This window comes from Cydia strobilella, chromosome 6 (assembly GCF_947568885.1).
Source record: "Cydia strobilella chromosome 6, ilCydStro3.1, whole genome shotgun sequence".
In the NCBI taxonomy this organism is placed as follows: domain Eukaryota; kingdom Metazoa; phylum Arthropoda; class Insecta; order Lepidoptera; family Tortricidae; genus Cydia; species Cydia strobilella.
Genome location: NC_086046.1, coordinates 13,127,855 through 13,146,694, shown reverse-complemented (window position 1 = coordinate 13,146,694; position 18,840 = coordinate 13,127,855). Strand labels below are relative to the sequence as shown.

The window sequence follows — 18,840 nt, the reverse complement described above, 5'->3', positions numbered from 1 at the left end:
CGCCTTTTAGCTTTTGAATTTCAATTAAGTCGTACCGAAATTAACATTTATTTATATTTACAGGTTCTCCCTTTTGGTGTTTACTGGACATTGTTCCAATTAAGAATGAAAAACGAGAAGTGGTATTATTCCTCGCCTCGTTCAAGGACATCACTAACACCAAGATGGCCGCTATGACCACTAATGAGGAGTTCGACAGCGGTGAGTACCCTCGACATTTTACTTGAGATCATTCTAAAGAAACTGCAAGCTACAAAGGTTTACGCTTGAAACCATTTATTTGTTCTCGTCGCCTTGTTGTAAGGCGTTTTTGTGAATACAATAAATATTTCTGAGTATAATGGTTGACGATGACGTTTGTGCATTAACGAAGATAACTTTTGCTGGGCACGTGTTCTAGTGCGGTTAAAGCGTTAGCTTGAGGTCCCTCATAGAGTCCCGTTGGCCGTAGCGAGTTGAGCATCACCGCACGGTAAAGTTCTTTTTGGAGTGTTATTGGTAGTCATAGATCTAGTTTGTAGTTAGAGTAGGTAGTGCAGCACACGTCGACACAACACTAATAAAACTCACTTCTGATTACTTATATCTTAAAGTTTGTACCTACTAATACGAAAAAAAAATTACAATAGTATACTAATTCAATCTGAAGTTGAAATAAACGTCCTGCATGTTTATCGAGTCGTACCTATGTAAATGTAATAGTGTCCACGTACGTTATTTAAGTTAATGTCCACTTCTAGGGCTTCTAGGGCTCAAAAGACACAAAACCTGCGCGGTAACTAGAATACTGACTGGACACTGCAAGTTGAACAAACACATGTTTCAAATAGGAAAGATACAAGATCCGACATGCAGGTTCTGCCAGGAGTCAGAGGAGACTGCAATGCACATTTTCTGTTCCTGTGGATCACTAATGTCAAAAAGAAGTACCTACTTAGGGCGGCACGTACTGCAACCCTATGAGGTACAGAACATTGCGGCCCAAAGAATCTGGAATTTTCTGGATTCAACGGGCATTAGTAATGAGCTTTAAAGGGCCGTCACAATAGATCACTGTTTGGTCGACGTGACACTCAAAGGCCCACAACGCCCCAATAATGTCCACTTTAAAATCTTTTTCTGGCAACTTTAAAGTAGGTCTGGCTCAGTGAATTTTTGATTGTATAGACACACTTTTACACATAAATATTGTATATGTAAGTTGGTTCGTGCTTTGTTTAAAACCACCCTGTCTTTCTATTTTATGACGTACCTATTTTATAATATTTTTCACTTTAAATATCTAAGTTATGTATGTCGCCAGTATATGCAAAAAGAGCGTTCATTGTTTTGCAGTTTTAATCGCACTTTAATAGCTTTATTAGCTTTATTAACTTTTTGTTCAGCGTATAAGTATTCTCTATACCTATTAATTTTGTCGTTTATTAACATCTACTACCTATGTTAAAGTATAATGTCGGCCCATTTGTATTTACAGTCGCGACCTATTTAACATTTCTGACATTATTTTTAACATTGGAAAACTCAAATGTTGTAGCCGATTGTACCTATATAACCAGGAACGACGGCAAGAGGCCTGACGGAATGACGCTGGTGCCTTGGAGCATGGGTCGGCCGCTAGTTTGGGATGCTACTTTGGGTTGATACCCTGGCACCGTCCCATGTTCTAAGCACCAGCGCCACCGCTGGCGTTGCGGCATCCTCGGCCGAAAGCCTCAAGCGCCGCAAATATGCCGTCCTAGGAAGTAGCTACATATTTGCGGCGTTTGGCGTTGAAACCTTGCGGCCATGGGGGCCAAGTGCGCGTCGGCTGTATAAAGATTTGGCGACGCGCCTAATAGAGGCCTCGGGCGACCAGAGGGCTAGCCATTATTTCACACAGCGTGTTAGTATTGCTATACAGCGTGGAAATACGGCCAGCCTTCTGGGCACCTTACCCATTGACGGCGATTTAGGCCAAATTTTTTACCTATAGGTTAAGTTTTATTATGTTTGTTTTTGTTAATTGTTTTCAAATAAATTCATTTTCCTAAATAACCATTATACCAAGTATTTTTTTCTGTAAATATAACTCAATTGATGATCGTTTTTATATACTTAGTTAATCGCACACTTGTAACTTAATAATAATTATATCATTTATAATCCTAGTGCATGTGACACATCTAAGTATGTTTTCTGCAAATTACAAAAATGTACCTACCTATACTTGTGGTTATAATAAGCTGTAACTTCGCATGAAAACTCGTGTGCATTATCTTATCTTTCGGCATGTAAGTTATTTTCGCACATTTACATACACATTTATGAGCTAATTTTATGACACAAATCATTTAATATTTGTAGCAAGTAGTTATTCACAAAGTCAGTTTCATATGCGTTAATCATATTGTTTGTTCTAATTATTGCCTTCATCAGCTTCGCTGGCGACATTTCGCATTGCAGGGTTTTCGCAATAAATATCTAGAAAGAAAATTCCACTCAATAGTACAATACAATATCTATTACATCTAATACAATATATTATTTATTGCCAGAGCTAAACATTTGATTTATATTCAGGGAACTACCCTGGTATCAACATAAAAAAAATATAGTTATCTTGTAAGCGAGAAGCGAGTGAGTCTTGGCGAATTCTCTTTCTAGAATCAAACTAAAGTAGATTTGAAGAAAACCCTGGATGGCGTAAAATGTAAAATGAGAAATGGTCATATAGTCAAAAGATTTCGTTTGTGATGCTCGAGTGATATCAAGATGGTAACAGGGTGGTTTATGCGTACAGGAGCCGCGGTGCGGCCTTCGGCTGGCGTGGTCACTCTAGCGTTATCCCCATTTGTACCCGCAGCGGCACTCTTGGGCGCCCGGTTCCGCGCTGAATCTAGTTGCCTACTTCCAGACCCGAATGGCAATTTGGACCCAGAAGCGCCGTCGCCCGCCAACATGGGTAGGCGGCGATCTAGAGCGGTACTTTATCAGCTTTCAGGACATTATAAACCGGAAAAAACGAAGAGCAAAATTAAACTTAACAATGTTAGTAAGGTAACTTTGAAGTACCTATATATGTGTTACATTCCACCGCCGTACTCCGGTTTGTATCATGAGCACACAATGGAACTCTACTTATCCTTTCAGAACCTGCTTCACTCATCCGACCCGCCGCTGCCTGAATACAAAACGTCCGCTATCAAAAAATCTAAATTTATAATATCACATTACGGCGTATTCAAAACATTTTGGGACTGGCTGATACTTATAGCCACGTTCTACGTTGCGGTCGTGGTACCGTACAACGCCAGCTTCGTTGACGAAGGTCATCCCAGGATCAGCGTCACATCTGACGTGGTGGTCGAAGCTTTATTTATTGTCGGTATGAGAATTTTTTACAACCTAATCTTCCTTAAAACTTTTACAAGCCCTTTAAAATGTTTTGTTCACGTTTCAGATATACTACTTAACTTCCGAACAACTTTTGTAAGCAAAAAAGGAGAGGTGGTGTCGGATTCTAAGGCAATAGCTTTTAATTATTTAAGGTCGTGGTTCGTGGTGGATCTGCTGGCCGCGCTTCCCTTTGACCTACTTTACGCTTCCGACGTGTACAGCGGCGCGGTAAGCTGAGTCGCCCAGCCGACTAATTAATTTAAGCGTTGTTAGTTATTTAAATGAATTATCGCCTTAGCTAAGAACTCCACCGGGTCATTTCTCGCCTTGTCGAGTCGGTCACGTTTGCGAATGTAACTTGATTTTAAACGTTTGTAAGCGTAAGTAGGACAAACACTGCAGTTACCTATGTTGCAGGAATCTACTCACGGGAATGTGCATTTAGTGAAGCTCACGAGGTTGTTACGCTTGGCGAGGCTGCTACAGAAGATGGACCGATACTCGCAGTACTCGGCCCTCATTTTAACGCTTTTGATGTTGTCGTTCTCGCTCGTCGCACACTGGCTCGCTTGTATCTGGTTCATTATCGCCGAAAAGGAAATTGAAAATCACAGAAACGAGAGCTGGGATCTAGGTATGTAAATACGTGCCCCAGTGGGTACGTTCGCGCTTGGCACATGCGAAACTAAGTAAATAGAAATATTTGTGATTGGGTCTGTAGCGCCAGGGACGGGACTGTTTAATCATTTTAAAAGGGAATGGAATGTTTGTAATCATGAGAACATATCGCTTGTTAAACATTTGAAACCTAGGTACTGTAAATAAATATAACGATGTTTGGTCGATGTTCAGTCAAAACAGTATATCACATAACTTAAGCAAAACGAGCGTATATAAATTAAATGAAATATAAAGTAAAGTTGTTGTCATGCCATACATTATACACAAAATATGTTGGCTTCCCAGTGAATAGGGGACAAGTGTTATATACAATAATTAAACTCTGAAATTTGCGCTAAATGCTAATATCATAACTCTTAATTAACTTCGTGTAATGTAGCGTGAACTTGCGCGATTCCGCCATCATTACCTCGGTTTTTAGTAACAAAATATCGTTTAATTACGCCTTAGCAATACCCACGTAAATCAATTTACTTACTTTCCCTTCACTTTTGACTTTGATTAGATTTTATTTCTTATGTGGGTTTATTAAACGGTAAATTGTAAAAGTTAGCCTTGCCTTAAAACATAATTAAATAATAAATTTGAATTAGAAATAGTATAGTAAAAGAAATAGTGAATATCGAAGTGATTCATTATGGTTTTTGCATAGCCGACATCTTCTCCGCTTTAATGGTCCATTAGCACTATGACAAGTAACTTACTTAAAGAGCGTACTCCCATCTTAAAGGCCAGCAGCGAACTTACAACCCATGGTGCCCATGGCCGACGGTACTCGCCTATCATCTGGTGATCCGTCTGCTCGTTTGCCTCGAGTATACTTATATTATAGAGGTATAGCATAAAAAAACTTTTCCTTACTGGGCGTCACTATGCCCAGCAAATGTAAATAATTTTTCATTACACTTGCTCGTATAAGGTGTCACACGTAGGCATGCGGTCCGTAAATCCTAAATTTCGACCTAGGACTTTAATGTATTTTTTCATCACACTTCCTCTCTCACCCTCGCCTTCCGCTTCGGGCTTCAATTCTCAATCGTTCGCAAATTCTTGTTTACCGCCCTTAATATACAATGTGCTTGACCTGCTGAGGGAAAAAAAACTGAAAATTAAGTAGATAGGCACAGAAATAAACCTTTAGGCAGGTTATTTTACAGTACCTACATATGGTGCTACTTTACCGCACTAGTACGATAATTAGCACTTTACTAAACTCTAATATGAAATGCTCCGTACATCAGGTATTGCACTTTTTTCCAAGTGTAATGGAACAAACAGCTCATTATAAAGATACTCAGACATCACATTATTTAAGTGCATGTTATTCCACCTTCCTTCCCAAACAGTATAATACGAATCCTATAAATACTCAAGTTGATTTTAAACAGGTTAATTTTCGATTAACCTAAAGCGCGAATTACGTTGAGGTTATTTTTAAGGCGTGTAATCGTTTTGTCGGTACGTATACAGGGTGGATAAACAATTTGGCGGAGCGGCTGAAAGTGCCGGTGCCTGAGATATCACACAGTGAGAGCTATGTCACCGCGCTGTACTTCACTTGCTCTTCTCTCACCAGCGTTGGCTTTGGAAATGTCTCCGCTAACACTTTACCTGAGAAAGTATTTAGCATACTTACTATGCTCATAGGAGGTAAGCTTTTACTATTGCACCATATGAATACTATAATAAGTTAAATATAACTTATAAGTCAATCCATATTAGTATGTAATATGGATTGACTTATAACATATTATTGATTATACAGACTAAACACAATATAATTAATTGATATAGACTGAAAATATGAATCCGTTAGCGAACCGATATACGAACATAAAGAGAGCATAAAATTATCCGAAAATCATGGATAATTTTATGCTCTCTTTATATTTTTCCACCTTATAGCACTCATGCACGCCGTTGTGTTCGGTAACGTAACCGCCATTATTCAAAGAATGTACTCGCGCCGGTCCATGTATCAGACCAAGTGGCGCGACTTGAAGGATTTCCTCACCATCAATCAAGTCCCCAAGGAACTCAAGCAACGCATGCAAGACTACTTCCAAACCATGTGGTCGCTCAACCACGGGATTGATATTCACGAGGTAAGTCACCGCAACACAGCAACCAGTTTAATCTACCGTAATTCTCTCAAAGGACGAACTTTAATGTTTTTAAATGGATCTCTGGCGTTTTCTAAAAGGATTAGGTACATGATTTGTCTTTACGCGAGAATTTTCTTTTTTCCTCGGTAAATCTTAAGCATGTTTGAGAGATGTATGTAAATGCCGCTTCGTCGCTTTTAAGTCGAGTCGTAAACGAAGCGAATAAAATTCGCATAAAGCTCGTTATAGTATTTATTTAATTTTTCAGACTCTAAAGGAATTCCCCGAGGAGCTGAGAGGCGATGTTTCATTACATTTGCACCGAGAAATCCTATCGCTTCCAATTTTCGAGTCGGCGTCCCAAGGATGCTTAAAGCTACTATCGTTGCACATTCGTAACAACTTTTGCGCTCCTGGCGAGTACCTCGTCCATAAAGGCGATGCGCTTGCATACATTTATTACATTTGCAACGGTTCAATGGAAGTTATGCAAAACGATATGGTTGTCGCTATTCTAGGTAAATATCAATGAATTGAATAGCTCTGCTAGTTTTTTGTGTACGAATTTTCAAGCGTTTGTTTATTCGGTAAACAGGCAAAGGAGATTTGGTGGGCTGTGATATGAATGCTCATTTACATGCATACAATATGGGACAGTCACAAAATAACAACCAAGACTCGGTCATCGTGAAATCTAGTAGCGACGTTAAGGTATGAATAACTATTCAAAATGATGGTCTTAGATGTAGGATTCTAGGATTATCTTACTTGGACTATGTCTTATTTCAGGCTCTCACATATTGTGATTTAAAGTGTATAGCTATGAATGGTTTAACAGAAGTCCTTCGACTCTATCCAGAATATCAGCAAGAGTTTATTCAAGATATCCAGCACGATCTCACTTATAACCTTCGAGAAGGCTACGAAGCAGAGCAAGAGTCAGACGGCAATGGCCACCCCTCCCTTACGCTGCCTTCCATATCAGAAGATGATGAAAATATAACAGAGGAAGGTCTTTCCCCTAAAATTAAACCACCGGCTTCTAGCATCACTAATAGTCCTCGCCATCTTAAATTCAGGTAATCATTGAAAGTAAATAAATCATCTAAAAACTCTAAGAACATCAACACGTTCAGATGTTAATTTCATTAAACTAGTAACTCCGGAGAAATTCGCTGTGTTGCTTCAGCGACTCCCAATGAAATAGTTGTAAACACTAACACGAAGTAATTTTGTACATGCAAGTTCTATTAAATTCACGATTCCATTATTTGTTCTCGACAGGCAACTAACAAGCTCTGCATGATATCGAAATGTAACCGTTATCTAGAATGATCAAAGCTGTACAAACCGTTAAATCTAGTTAATTAATGTGCCTCTGTGTGATGTGTGTGTAAATTATAAGCGGTGGTGGCCGAGTGGATCTGACGGCCGACTTTCAATCCGGAGGTCGCGGGTTTAATCCTGTCTCGTACCAATGAGTTTTTCGGAATTTATGTACGGAATATCATTTGATATTTACCACTAGCTTTTCGGTGAAGGAAAACATCGCGAGGAAACCTGCATACATCCGCGAAGAAATTCAAAGGTGTACGTGAAGTCCCCAACCCGCACCGAGCTAGCGTAGGGACTATAGCCCAATCCCTCTCGTGCCCAGACCGAGGCCTATGCCCAGCAGTGGGACGTATATGGGCTGAAATATTATGATTATTATTTTCTAATTAATGTGCTCCTGGTTTACTTAATCCAGACAAAGGTAGATAGATACATGTCAAACATTATATCCGATTATCGTACATTGTATTAGAACATGATTTCCTCAGTAATTTTAAATGAGTCAGTGAGGTCAGCTATCTTAGGAGATCTACCCTAACTTCTTAAATAACAACGATAACGAGGGCCGCCTTGTAAGTCTTGTCGTTTGCAAATCTCTCACAATTAAAAAAATCCGGCCAAGTGCGAGTCGGACTCGCACTCGGGTTCCGTACCATTATGGAAAAAACAGCAAAAAAATCACGTTTGTTGTATGGGAGCCCAATTTAAATATTTATATTATTCTGTTTTTAGTATTTGTTGTTATAGCGGCAACAGAAATACATCATCTGTGAAAATTTCAACTGTCTAGCTATCACGGTTCATAAGATACAGCCTGGTGACAGACAGACAGACAGACAGACGGACAGCGGAGTCTTAGTAATAGGGTCCCGTTTTTACCCTTTGGGTACGGAACCCTAAAAACTATCATCGTATCAAATTATTTTAATTAAGAATTCAAAAACAAATAAACGAATTATGATTGACCGAACTGTTTTAGTACAACGTCGAATCAGTTGTGAAAATGGAAATTTCATAGGAAAATTTTCGTGCGATAATAATCTATATATAGATATATATAAATGCACGTGTCCTGACTGACTCATCAACGCAGAGGCGAAACTACAAAAGCTAGAAAGTTGAAATTTGCACACCAGGTTACATTTATAATGTGTACAAGAGATAAGAAGTGATTTTGAGAAATTTAATGGGTGTTAAAAAGGGGATGAAAGTTATTTTAAGCTATGAATTCTAACCTTGGGTACAAGATATATTATTAAAAAACAAGAAAACTAATTTCAGCGTTTTTGAAAATTCATCCCCTAAGGTGGTGAAAAATGGGGTTGAAAGTTTGTATGGAGATCAAAAATTTTATCAAGTGCGGGACTTGAAACTTTGTACATGGGCATATTATTAGAATGCAAGAAAAGTAATTTCAGCGTTTTTCAAAATTCATCCCCTAAAAGGGTTAAAAAGGGGTTGAAAGTTTGAATCCATTACAAATGCTTTGAAACTTCTTAGAAAGGCATTGTAAAAAAGTTATTTCAACGCTCTTAATAATTCAACCCAAATTCAAAGAGGTTTAAGAAGGGGATGTAAGTTTATATGTGATTCAAGTTTTCGTTTAAGGGGATCCCATGCCCCAATGACCTTCGATTTGAATCCCTTAGTTTTCTAATGTTTTTTGTAACTTATCATATTAACAGCAACGGATTTTAGCAATATAGTATCCCATATTTACTTCAAAGTTCATTGTTTTCGAAATATTTGGCATCAAAATTGAACAATTTTAGGCCAAAAAACTGGTTTTCTGGCCATAACTTTTGTGTTAATTAGTTTAAAATTAAAACATTAGACAAATTTTTAGAGACGTCTAAGACGAACCCAAATATGTAGATTTCGTATAAGTAAGATCTTTCACAGCAATCGAGATACGAAAAAAGTGTTTTTTTAGACAATGTTTAAAACAATCATAAATAAATAAATATTCATTTTTTTCACAATCCAGTAGACAAAAATGGAGATAAAAGATTGAAGCCGCTTGTCTTATAATTCTATATGTAGTGCAAAAGTAAGAGATACGATTCAAAACTTGTCAAAAATCGATGAAAACCTCAGGTAGCCCCTTAAGCTAGGAACATAAAACTTGGTAAAAGGGCATTATATTAAAATAGACGAAAACTGATTGATAAAGTTTGCATCGGGAGCGAACATTTTTTTTAAATAGTGGACTTGAAAATCTAAGTGTTGAGAGGGATTATATCAGATTATTTTAAACCGGGTCACTCACGTATTATTAAGTCGAATAGCTCGACATGTTTCGGTCCAATTTACGAGGACCGTCTTCACGGAGACACGACACGTCCGTGAAGACGGTCCTCGTAAATTGGACCGAAACATGTCGAGCTATTCGACTTAATAATACGTGAGTGACCCGGTTTAAAATAATCTAATATGTTTGAGTCTCACGGGAGTTTTATAGGGATTATATCGAGAACAATTATTTTCAGTTAGGGGCTTGAAACTTCGTAGTTTGTGAAAGACAAATTTCATGCGTTGTATAATTATTAACAAATGATTAACCATCCCTACTGATATCTTTTGCTGCATAATGTTCTATGCTCATGTAAAATATATAACCACCAACATACAAATCCACGCGTACGAAGTCGCAGGCAACAGCTAGTGTTCTATAATTTTAAATGAGGGTTAACGCGACTTCAGTGCTTTGAAGAGCTGACTACTGGAGCGGTATTCGACATGCGTTAAGTGACGTTTCGTGTTGAACTTCAGTTGAATGGAAGAAATCGTGTGTTGTCAAATAGGTAAATTTGACATTAGCAATCCACAGTTAGGTGACAACGAAACCAAACCGAACCACGCAGAGTTCAGAGCCATTTTAAACCGTATAGTAGTAAGAAAACAAAGTTGATTTTTGTTGCATAATTTTTTCAATGAATGAGTTTTGGTGTACAACCAAATGATACTTTCCACAGTTGATGAACAAATGATTCATTCCACTGTTGAACTGATGTTGAAGCCGAAACTGACAGTTGTGCATCTCGAATAGGGCCCCTGTATTCATTGACAAAGCATTATGCCTTCTGATAGTGTAAAATACTAATTTGGAATTTTACTCTACTCTCAGTGATAGACTGGGTGAAGGCCGTCCGAAAACTGCGAAAAACCAGGAAAACATTGAGGCTGTACGGCAGCTGATTGTCGAAGATCGCCATGTGATATACCGTGAGATAGAAGATTCTATAGGCATTTCAGGAACAACCATTTAATAAATCTTACATGAAGAGCTAGGTGTAAAAAAACTCGCCGGATACCACATTTGCTTATTGACGACCAAAAAATGGCTTGCATTAGATGGCCGTTTGTGACATTGTCAGTCAGTGGTGAATCTTGGATTCATGCTTAAGATCCAGAATCCAAACAGCAATCCAACCAAATACTTTAGTCATACGCTCCAGAAGTACATAAAAAAATGGTCACCTCGTTTGTTGCCAAAAGTGGACACGTTGCCACTATCGGGTTATAATATCACAAAACAGTTGACCCTGACTAATATACACTTTGCTTACTAGAAGCTAATGTGAATTCCGAAATTTCAACCGAACACATCGTATGGTACTAATTCCGTACTATTGGTACTGCGCCATGCCATGTCAATGTAAGCTCACACACCTCCCGGCAAACAATTGCGTTTTTAGTTTTTTACAAGAGCAAAACGTCGAAATTCTCGAATTCAGCCCTGACTTGAGCCCTAATGGTTTCTTTGTTTTCCCTAAAACAAGCAATGTCTTCGTGGTTAACGGTACCGAACCTAAGAAGAGGCGGTAGACGGCCATTTGGAGCCCCAACTTCGGAGTAGAATAAGTGGTTTCAAAATTGGATCGACCGAATGAAGAAGTGTATTAAATATCACAGCGAGTTAAAGTTAACAAGAGAAAAAAATAGACGATTTCAGAGAACGTCGTTTTTTCGTAATTGTTCATCATACATCAACTTTTTAGTTTCGAATAAGCAAGCTTAGCGACCTTCTGATAAAACATAAAAAACCGGCCAAAAGCATGTCGGGCCATGATCAGTGTAGGGTTCCGTAGTTACCCGTCCGTCAAAATCAATATAGACTATTTGCAAAAACTCAAAAACGGCTACACCGCACCGATCAGGTTCGCTTATTAAAAAGCCTTTACTAAGCTATACTTCAACGATTTTTTTCATATTTTTGGACCCATGGTTCAACAGCGTAACTGATTAAATTTATGTATTCGTGCCAAATTTCAGCTCTCTACCACTAACGATCAGCAAAGTCGCCGACGGACAGACGAACAGACAGACGGACATGGCTAGAAAGCTGAAGTTTGACACCAATATATAAATCAGTTACGCTGACAAAGTCGTAAAATAAAAACTAGAATTTTTTTTTTTAGGGTGGCTCCCCTACATGAAAAGTGGAGATAAATTTTCTTTTGCTTCAACCCTATGGCGTGGGGTGTCGTTGGATAGGTATTTTAAAACGAATAAGGGTCTTCAAGAACCATTGTTTGATCAACTTAATATTTTCGGATCTGAAAAAAAAAGTTTTGTTTTCCCCTCTAGTCCCCCTAACTTTTAAACCATGGGTCCCAAAAATGTGAAAAAAATCGTGAAATTATAGCTTAGTAAAGACTTTTAAGGAAAAATATAGCGAACCTGATCGGTCTAGCCGTATTTGAGTTTTTGCAAATAGTCTATTTTGACGGAAGGGTAACTACGGAACCCTACACTGAGCATGGCCCGACATGCTCTTGGCGTGTTTTTTATGTTTCATCAGCAGGTCGCTAAGCTTGCTTAGTCTAAACTAAAAATGGGATTTATGATGGGTAATTACGAAAACACGACGTTTTCTTAAATCGTCTATTTTTAACCTCTTTGTTAACTTTAAAGCCTGTAGCTCCTAAAGTATTGATCGTAAAGTAAAAATAAACAACCAAATTTGTAGGAAATTTTATGTTAAAACTTTTGTCCGAAGTAATTATAATGCTACTCGTATAGATATTCGAGATATAAGCAAAAATATGAAAAAAATATGGACTTGCAGTATGTTAATATGTTTACACCACAAGGTATAACTATACCAATTTCCAAAACTACACGAATTATTTCCGCAAATTTTTAGGGTTCCGTACCTCAAAAGGAAAAACGGAACCCTTATAAGTAGGATCACTCGTACGTCTGTCTGTCTGTCCGTCTGTCACAGCCTATTTTCTCCAAAGCTACTAGACCAATTAAGTTGAAATTTGGTACACATATGTTAGTTGTGACCCGAAGACGGACATGTAACGTAAACAAATGAATTTTAAACATGGGGGCCACTTTTAGTGGGTAAATGAGAAAATTAAAAAATGAAGTTTTTCAAACTATATCGTGTTACATATCAAATGAAAGAGCTCATTTTGAGAATCTCAAATATATTTTTTTTTGTGATTTTAAAATAAATAGTTTAGAAGTTATTTAAGAAAATAGCAAAAATAAACCATTCCCCCGAAATCTCCGGAACCGGGGTCCAGGATCAAAAATTTTGAAAAAAATACACAAAATAGCTCTTTACCAATAAGTGACAGGAAAACCTTTTAGAAATCTGCAGTCAAGCATGAGTCGGACTTAATTACTTAGTTTTGATCCGACCCCTACGGGTTTTTAAAGACATTACACTCACGTAACTCACGTTTCACTTAAGAAAATACACATTGTTAAAAATTGTGTAATGTACGGAACCCTTGGAACGCGAGTCCGACTCGCAGTTGGCTGGTTTTTATTTTATTTTCTTGGGTTAGTTTTCACATTAATTATTTTTACATATTCCAGACCAGACGGACAGCGATTAACGCACAGGGAATTACGGGAGAGAATAGAAAGACAGCGTTCTGTTGCAACGCCTAAAATTACGAAAGCCGATTCATTGGAGGGATTAAATTTAGAAGTGTACAACACGCGGTCTTCTGTAGACAGACTCGACACGCAGGTATCGAGCTTGCATCATGACGTCGCCGCGCTTAGCATGGAGGTAATTCAAACAATGATGTCACACGCCATTAACTTTATGTTGACTTATTTTATCATAAGCGACGAGACAAGGAATCGGTATTAGATAAGGGTATCATTTGATAACATAAGCAAATCGCTTTGTTTTCGTCATATTTTATCAGTGAATGTAAATGTTTTGCACGATGGACCACGGCTTCAATCTATCATTACTGTCAATCACATTCACTGTCTATCTTCTACCGTTGTAAGCTTCGTTAAGCGCACAGAAATACATGCCACGCTCTATGGCTCTACAAATAACATTGTGTCAGATATTTTTGCGCGCTTCATTGTGCAAGATATTATTGCAGGTATACGTTTTTGTCTTATATTAATGTAACAAGGTGGAGATTTTTATCCATACTTTTGGCATTGCCTCATAATTTAACTTTCGGGTTTAAAAAGGTTATAGTTAGGTAGGTACACTGTAATCAGATTCATACATAGTATTTCACAAAATAGATTTCACGAACACTAACAAATCTAACCAGGTTTTATTATTATTCATTAATGTTTACCATTCTTTAAATATTAGGGGCATTTGTAAACTTGGGCAATTAGCAATATTATTAATGGCCGTAAAAGTCGCTTTAAGTTTATTCAATTCATTGCCCATTTTAACTTATGATATGGAACAGGTACGGAATGCAATACAAGCATTGCAGGAAATGACGGCAGCGCCTCCGGCCGGCTGGCACTCGGCCCATTCGAATCCTAACCTGCAGTGGAACACTCCTCCCAATCAACTCGCGCGCAGCTGTAGCCATCCTCCTGACGTCTTCTGTTGGGATCAGGTAAATATAGCACATAATTTTAATAAAACCAAAACTAAATTAAGGACTATGATAATTGGTGTACATATGTGGTGCAAAATACCATATAAGAGTTTGTTTCAATATTTAATTTTTATTTTGTTTTTGAAGCCTGGGAAAATATTCGTTGAGGTATGGAAACTCATAATAGAATTACTTTCCACAGCAAGAACGGCCGAGCACACCTGACCGTCTGAAAGTACATCGACACACGCAGACGGAACCCTTCCTTCATTCCATCACACAATACATTCTTGAGCACCCTGCCACGGTGATGCTCTTGCTTGGCCTCGAGCCGGTGACGACACTAGCACCGGCACCTTCCGCGGTCGACTACTATGACCCGCGGAGTCGCAGACCCAGCACGCTGGAACAAATCGTAGAATCAGAGAACGGCAGCCAAACCCCCTCAAGTACAGCAAGCGAAAAGTTCGAACTCAACAGAAGCCTCAGCGAAAGCGTCAACGACATTGATATACAGCCTGAAGTGAAAAAACTGGAGCGACAAAACGCAAAAATAACTAATATGAAAAGGAATAGATATTCTGCTAGTGACCTGAGCGACGAGACGGAGCGGCTGCTCTCGACCGCGTCCTCCTTGCCCAGCACTCGCAGCCTTAAGTTTAATATTAACAGTTAAGTTTACTGAAGACAATTCCATTTCCGCGATGTCGTGTTTAATATTGTGCTCATTAGTCTTTAGAACTTTGATGTAAATTATTTACCAAATATATTTAATCAATCGCGATTAAATAAACCTTGGGTCAATGTGATGATGTTTCCATACTTACAATTAATGTAGTTAGGCCTCGAAGAGACTATTAGATGTAGAAGATAACTACATTACTTATTTATATCAGTTTAATTTTAAGCCCAATTATGTCTTTGTTCAACAAAGTCTAAATACTGATGGAACCTCGTTCATGTTTACAATACGATTTTGTACATATCATTAAGAAGTATCATGATTGTTTAACCAAAGAGAATAAGTCATAGTAAATTTTGTAGTCACAGTTAATCTACTGCCAATTGCCATCTACACACGATTAAAACTAAAAATGAAAATGTATACTAAATATCAAAAAAATTACATATAGAACGCCATATGACTGACCTATTTTTTCACTGATGTGTGTTAAAATTGTTAAATATCAAATGCTGTCGTCAACGCCATTTAGCCGAGTATAGGCCAAAGGTGTGGCGCCATCTATTCGACTATAACTTTTTCTTGATATTCCGAGGCACGTTTTTTCCTTAGACTTTACTTATCTTATACGGAGTTACATATATCTTTGGTTTAACTTACAGAATGCGAGTTATATTTAAAAAATCTCTAGTCACTTGTACTTATTAGATTTAAAAGATAACGAGAGAGGTATGTTGAGTTTATGACAGTATTACATGGTATTACCGACTCGTATTCTAAGAGTCCCTACTGTTTATTTTTAAGTTAAGTTATAATGCAATCAAATAAAGTTAAATATACATTTTATAACTAGGGACCCTGTATTACTATAATGTATTTTGATCAAAGCAAGAAAAAGCATATCTAAAGCTAAATTGTTGTATACATATGAACCCGTAGGTACCGCTTCGCGCGTACCTATAATATTATCTAGACAATACATAATTTGTAGATACGTACCTATTACCACAACTGTCTTCGCGTCGAGGTATTTAGGTGTACGACTGTAGATTATATACTTAATTACACGTTTTTGAATGATGATCTCTATATTTCAAAACTACTATTTCAATAACTGGACGTATATAAATAGTATTTTCTATGTGGTCTTCCTGTAAATGTATATATTGATATTTTTATTAAAAAGTCGAAATTGTACTTTAAAGTGTATTTTATGCGAGATTTGCCAAATAAGGAACATATGCAATTAAACAACGTGCCAATGTTAAAAGGAAAACTTTATCAGTTATAGGTATTATAATCATTAAATGAAAAAATCAAGCATTACAAAAAACCTTTCATAATCAGTAGTGAACTAATGAAATGAGCTAAGTGATCGTGGAGAATAAGTGAAAATTGAAAAGTCCTTTTGAATGGACAAACTCTACCTACAACTTGACAACGTTTTTATTGATGAAATGAAAAGTTTATATAATCTATAGACTGTAGATCGAAATGTGCTCAGTCCTTACTCTCTAAAGCCTTAGTTCGATGAACTGAAACTGAGGACTAATGATTAACAAATTTTGATTCTTATATTGAGAAAGCAAACTCTTTATCTAGCGCTCATTCATAGCGCCCTGCGGCGCCGTTAACTCTAGGTCAGGCGTAGCCCGCCATTCCGCGCGCTTTTACTATACAGGGCGTCTACTAACGAGATCAGCCCGTAGATTAGATATAAAAGTTTGCTTTGTCATTATAAGAATCGAAATTTGTTAATCATTAGTCCTCAGTTTCAGTTCATCGAACCAATAAAGCTTTAGAGAGGACTGAGAGAGGACATTTCGATCTACAGTCTATATGTATATAGATTTTATGATATTTACAAACTTTTCATTTCATCAATAAAAACGTTATTAGTTGTAGGTACAGTTTGTCACTTCAATTTTCACTTTCCTCCACAAGCACCTAATAGTATTAAACTTAACAGAAGAGACACTGCATAATATCAGCTCGGAGTAGTTGAATCGTGTTTCCAAATTGTATCAAAACAAACCAACTGTTCAATTTCGCGCAAAATCATTCTAGGATTTACTTCATTTAATTTCATTTATTTCTTGCAACCATGGTGTTTACAGGATGTTCATTTAATTATAATTTAACAGTACATACATGGACCCCACTAGGGTGTAGCAATGTTACATCTAGGAATATACATTATATACAACTTAAAATATAGCATGTAATTTTCAAGACATTTCTAATAACATTAAATAAAAATAGACATCGTGCTTAGTTATCTCAGGCATTTTTCACACACACTGTTACATTTAATTAGGGTTCAGTTTCTAAGAACTCCTGCAGTGTATATGGGCACAAGTTTATAAGGAACAGTTTAAGCTTATTAACAAAGGTAGTATATTTTACTTGACCTGAGATACTTCTGGGAAGTTTTTTTATAGTTTTTTATTACCATCGCATGGGGAGCTTTATTTGACATTTGAAGTCTAACTAGTAGTATTAGCTGCAAGCATTCTATTTCGAGGACGTAAGATATGCATTTCGTAATTGGGGGTTTTATATTTGTTAAATAGTATATGTCATGCTTCCGTACAAACTTAAAAGTTTCTAATATACATAAAGCTGTAAGGGTAAAAGACAAATTACTCCACCAAATTATTAGGACAACACACCTTCGGTCTGCGTCAAAGGTCAAAGTTATAGAATATTATAAGGTAAATAAAAGGATAATGGAGTAAGAAAATTGCTTGTTAAAATTAAAAATCATTAAATGTTTTGTTTCCCAAAGGATATTTAATTAAAACATTAGACCAGTTATGAAGCTATGTGGATTTACGTCTGATGTCTGACGCCCCTGAAAAACCGTTCACGTAGCCTTTGTATAGGCAAAATGGTGACATGACTAAGTCTAGTTTCTAAGCAAGCACTTACACTGTTGCCTCAGGTTAATCACCCATAAAGGCCATAAACATGCAAATTTGTATTTAAGATCAAATGATATTGTGGCTTGATGCTCATGTCTCGGTTTGCTGTAACATACCATTAAAAAAAAACCGGCCAAGTGCGAGTCGGACTCGCGCACGAAGGGTTCCGTACCATTACGAAAAAAAAACAGCAAAAAAAATCACGTTTGTTGTATGGGAGCCCCATTTAAATATTTATATTATTCTGTTTTTAGTATTTGTTGTTATAGCGGCAACAGAAATACATCATCTGTGAAAATTTCAACTGTCTAGCTATCACGGTTCATGAGATACAGCCTGGTGACAGACGGACAGACGGACAGCGGAGTCTTAGTAATAGGGTCCCGTTTTTACCCTTTGGGTACGGAACCCTAAAAAAGCATTTATTACGCATGGATTCCTGTACAACTCAAAATAGTCTCAAATTTTCCTTTAAATATGCGCTAAAATAAAACAGTATGTGCCTACATGAGCTATAAAACTTTATTTGCTGTTGTGTGTTGTCCGATCTCAACTGAAAAGGCAAAAACTTTGTACAGAATACATCGAATGCGAATCGAAAATTAATGCACCTGGACACGTGCAACGTAATAAAATTAACCAATCTGCTCGCCCGCCTCGGACATTTGATTTTAATATGTAACAAATCCGCTAGAGTGCTTGTACACTACAATAAATTCCAGTCGATTCCATGAAATTATTCGCCCTTTTACACTTTGTCCATTGCCGATTCGTCGTCTGTTGTTTTTTCTACGTGTTACGTGTATATTTACGCTTGGCAAAAATAAATATTGTGCTCCATTGACGATGTTACGAAAAAAGCATATCTACTATTATGGGGTCAATTGAACCACTCCCCCACA

General features: G+C 37.4%; 1 protein-coding gene across 2 annotated transcripts in view; it reads left to right on the top strand.

The window, feature by feature from the left end:
* LOC134742447 (potassium voltage-gated channel subfamily H member 8) overlaps positions 1 to 15,317 on the top strand; it is a 150,618-nt gene extending 135,301 nt beyond the window's left edge. The window contains exons 5-17 of one of the 2 annotated variants that reach the window (XM_063675609.1): positions 64 to 201; positions 2,846 to 3,030; positions 3,133 to 3,367; positions 3,443 to 3,606; positions 3,796 to 4,012; positions 5,530 to 5,709; positions 5,965 to 6,164; positions 6,433 to 6,682; positions 6,760 to 6,875; positions 6,954 to 7,243; positions 13,338 to 13,536; positions 14,195 to 14,350; positions 14,535 to 15,317. In XM_063675609.1, coding sequence (XP_063531679.1) covers positions 64 to 201; positions 2,846 to 3,030; positions 3,133 to 3,367; positions 3,443 to 3,606; positions 3,796 to 4,012; positions 5,530 to 5,709; positions 5,965 to 6,164; positions 6,433 to 6,682; positions 6,760 to 6,875; positions 6,954 to 7,243; positions 13,338 to 13,536; positions 14,195 to 14,350; positions 14,535 to 15,008 — 2,804 coding nt within the window. In that variant the 3' untranslated portion in view covers positions 15,009 to 15,317. Of the gene's footprint in view, positions 1 to 63; positions 202 to 2,782; positions 3,031 to 3,132; positions 3,368 to 3,442; positions 3,607 to 3,795; positions 4,013 to 5,529; positions 5,710 to 5,964; positions 6,165 to 6,432; positions 6,683 to 6,759; positions 6,876 to 6,953; positions 7,244 to 13,337; positions 13,537 to 14,194; positions 14,351 to 14,534 lie in introns of both variants that reach the window. The other variant, XM_063675607.1, reaches the window with a different exon arrangement.
* The last annotated feature ends 3,523 nt before the right edge of the window (positions 15,318 to 18,840 follow it).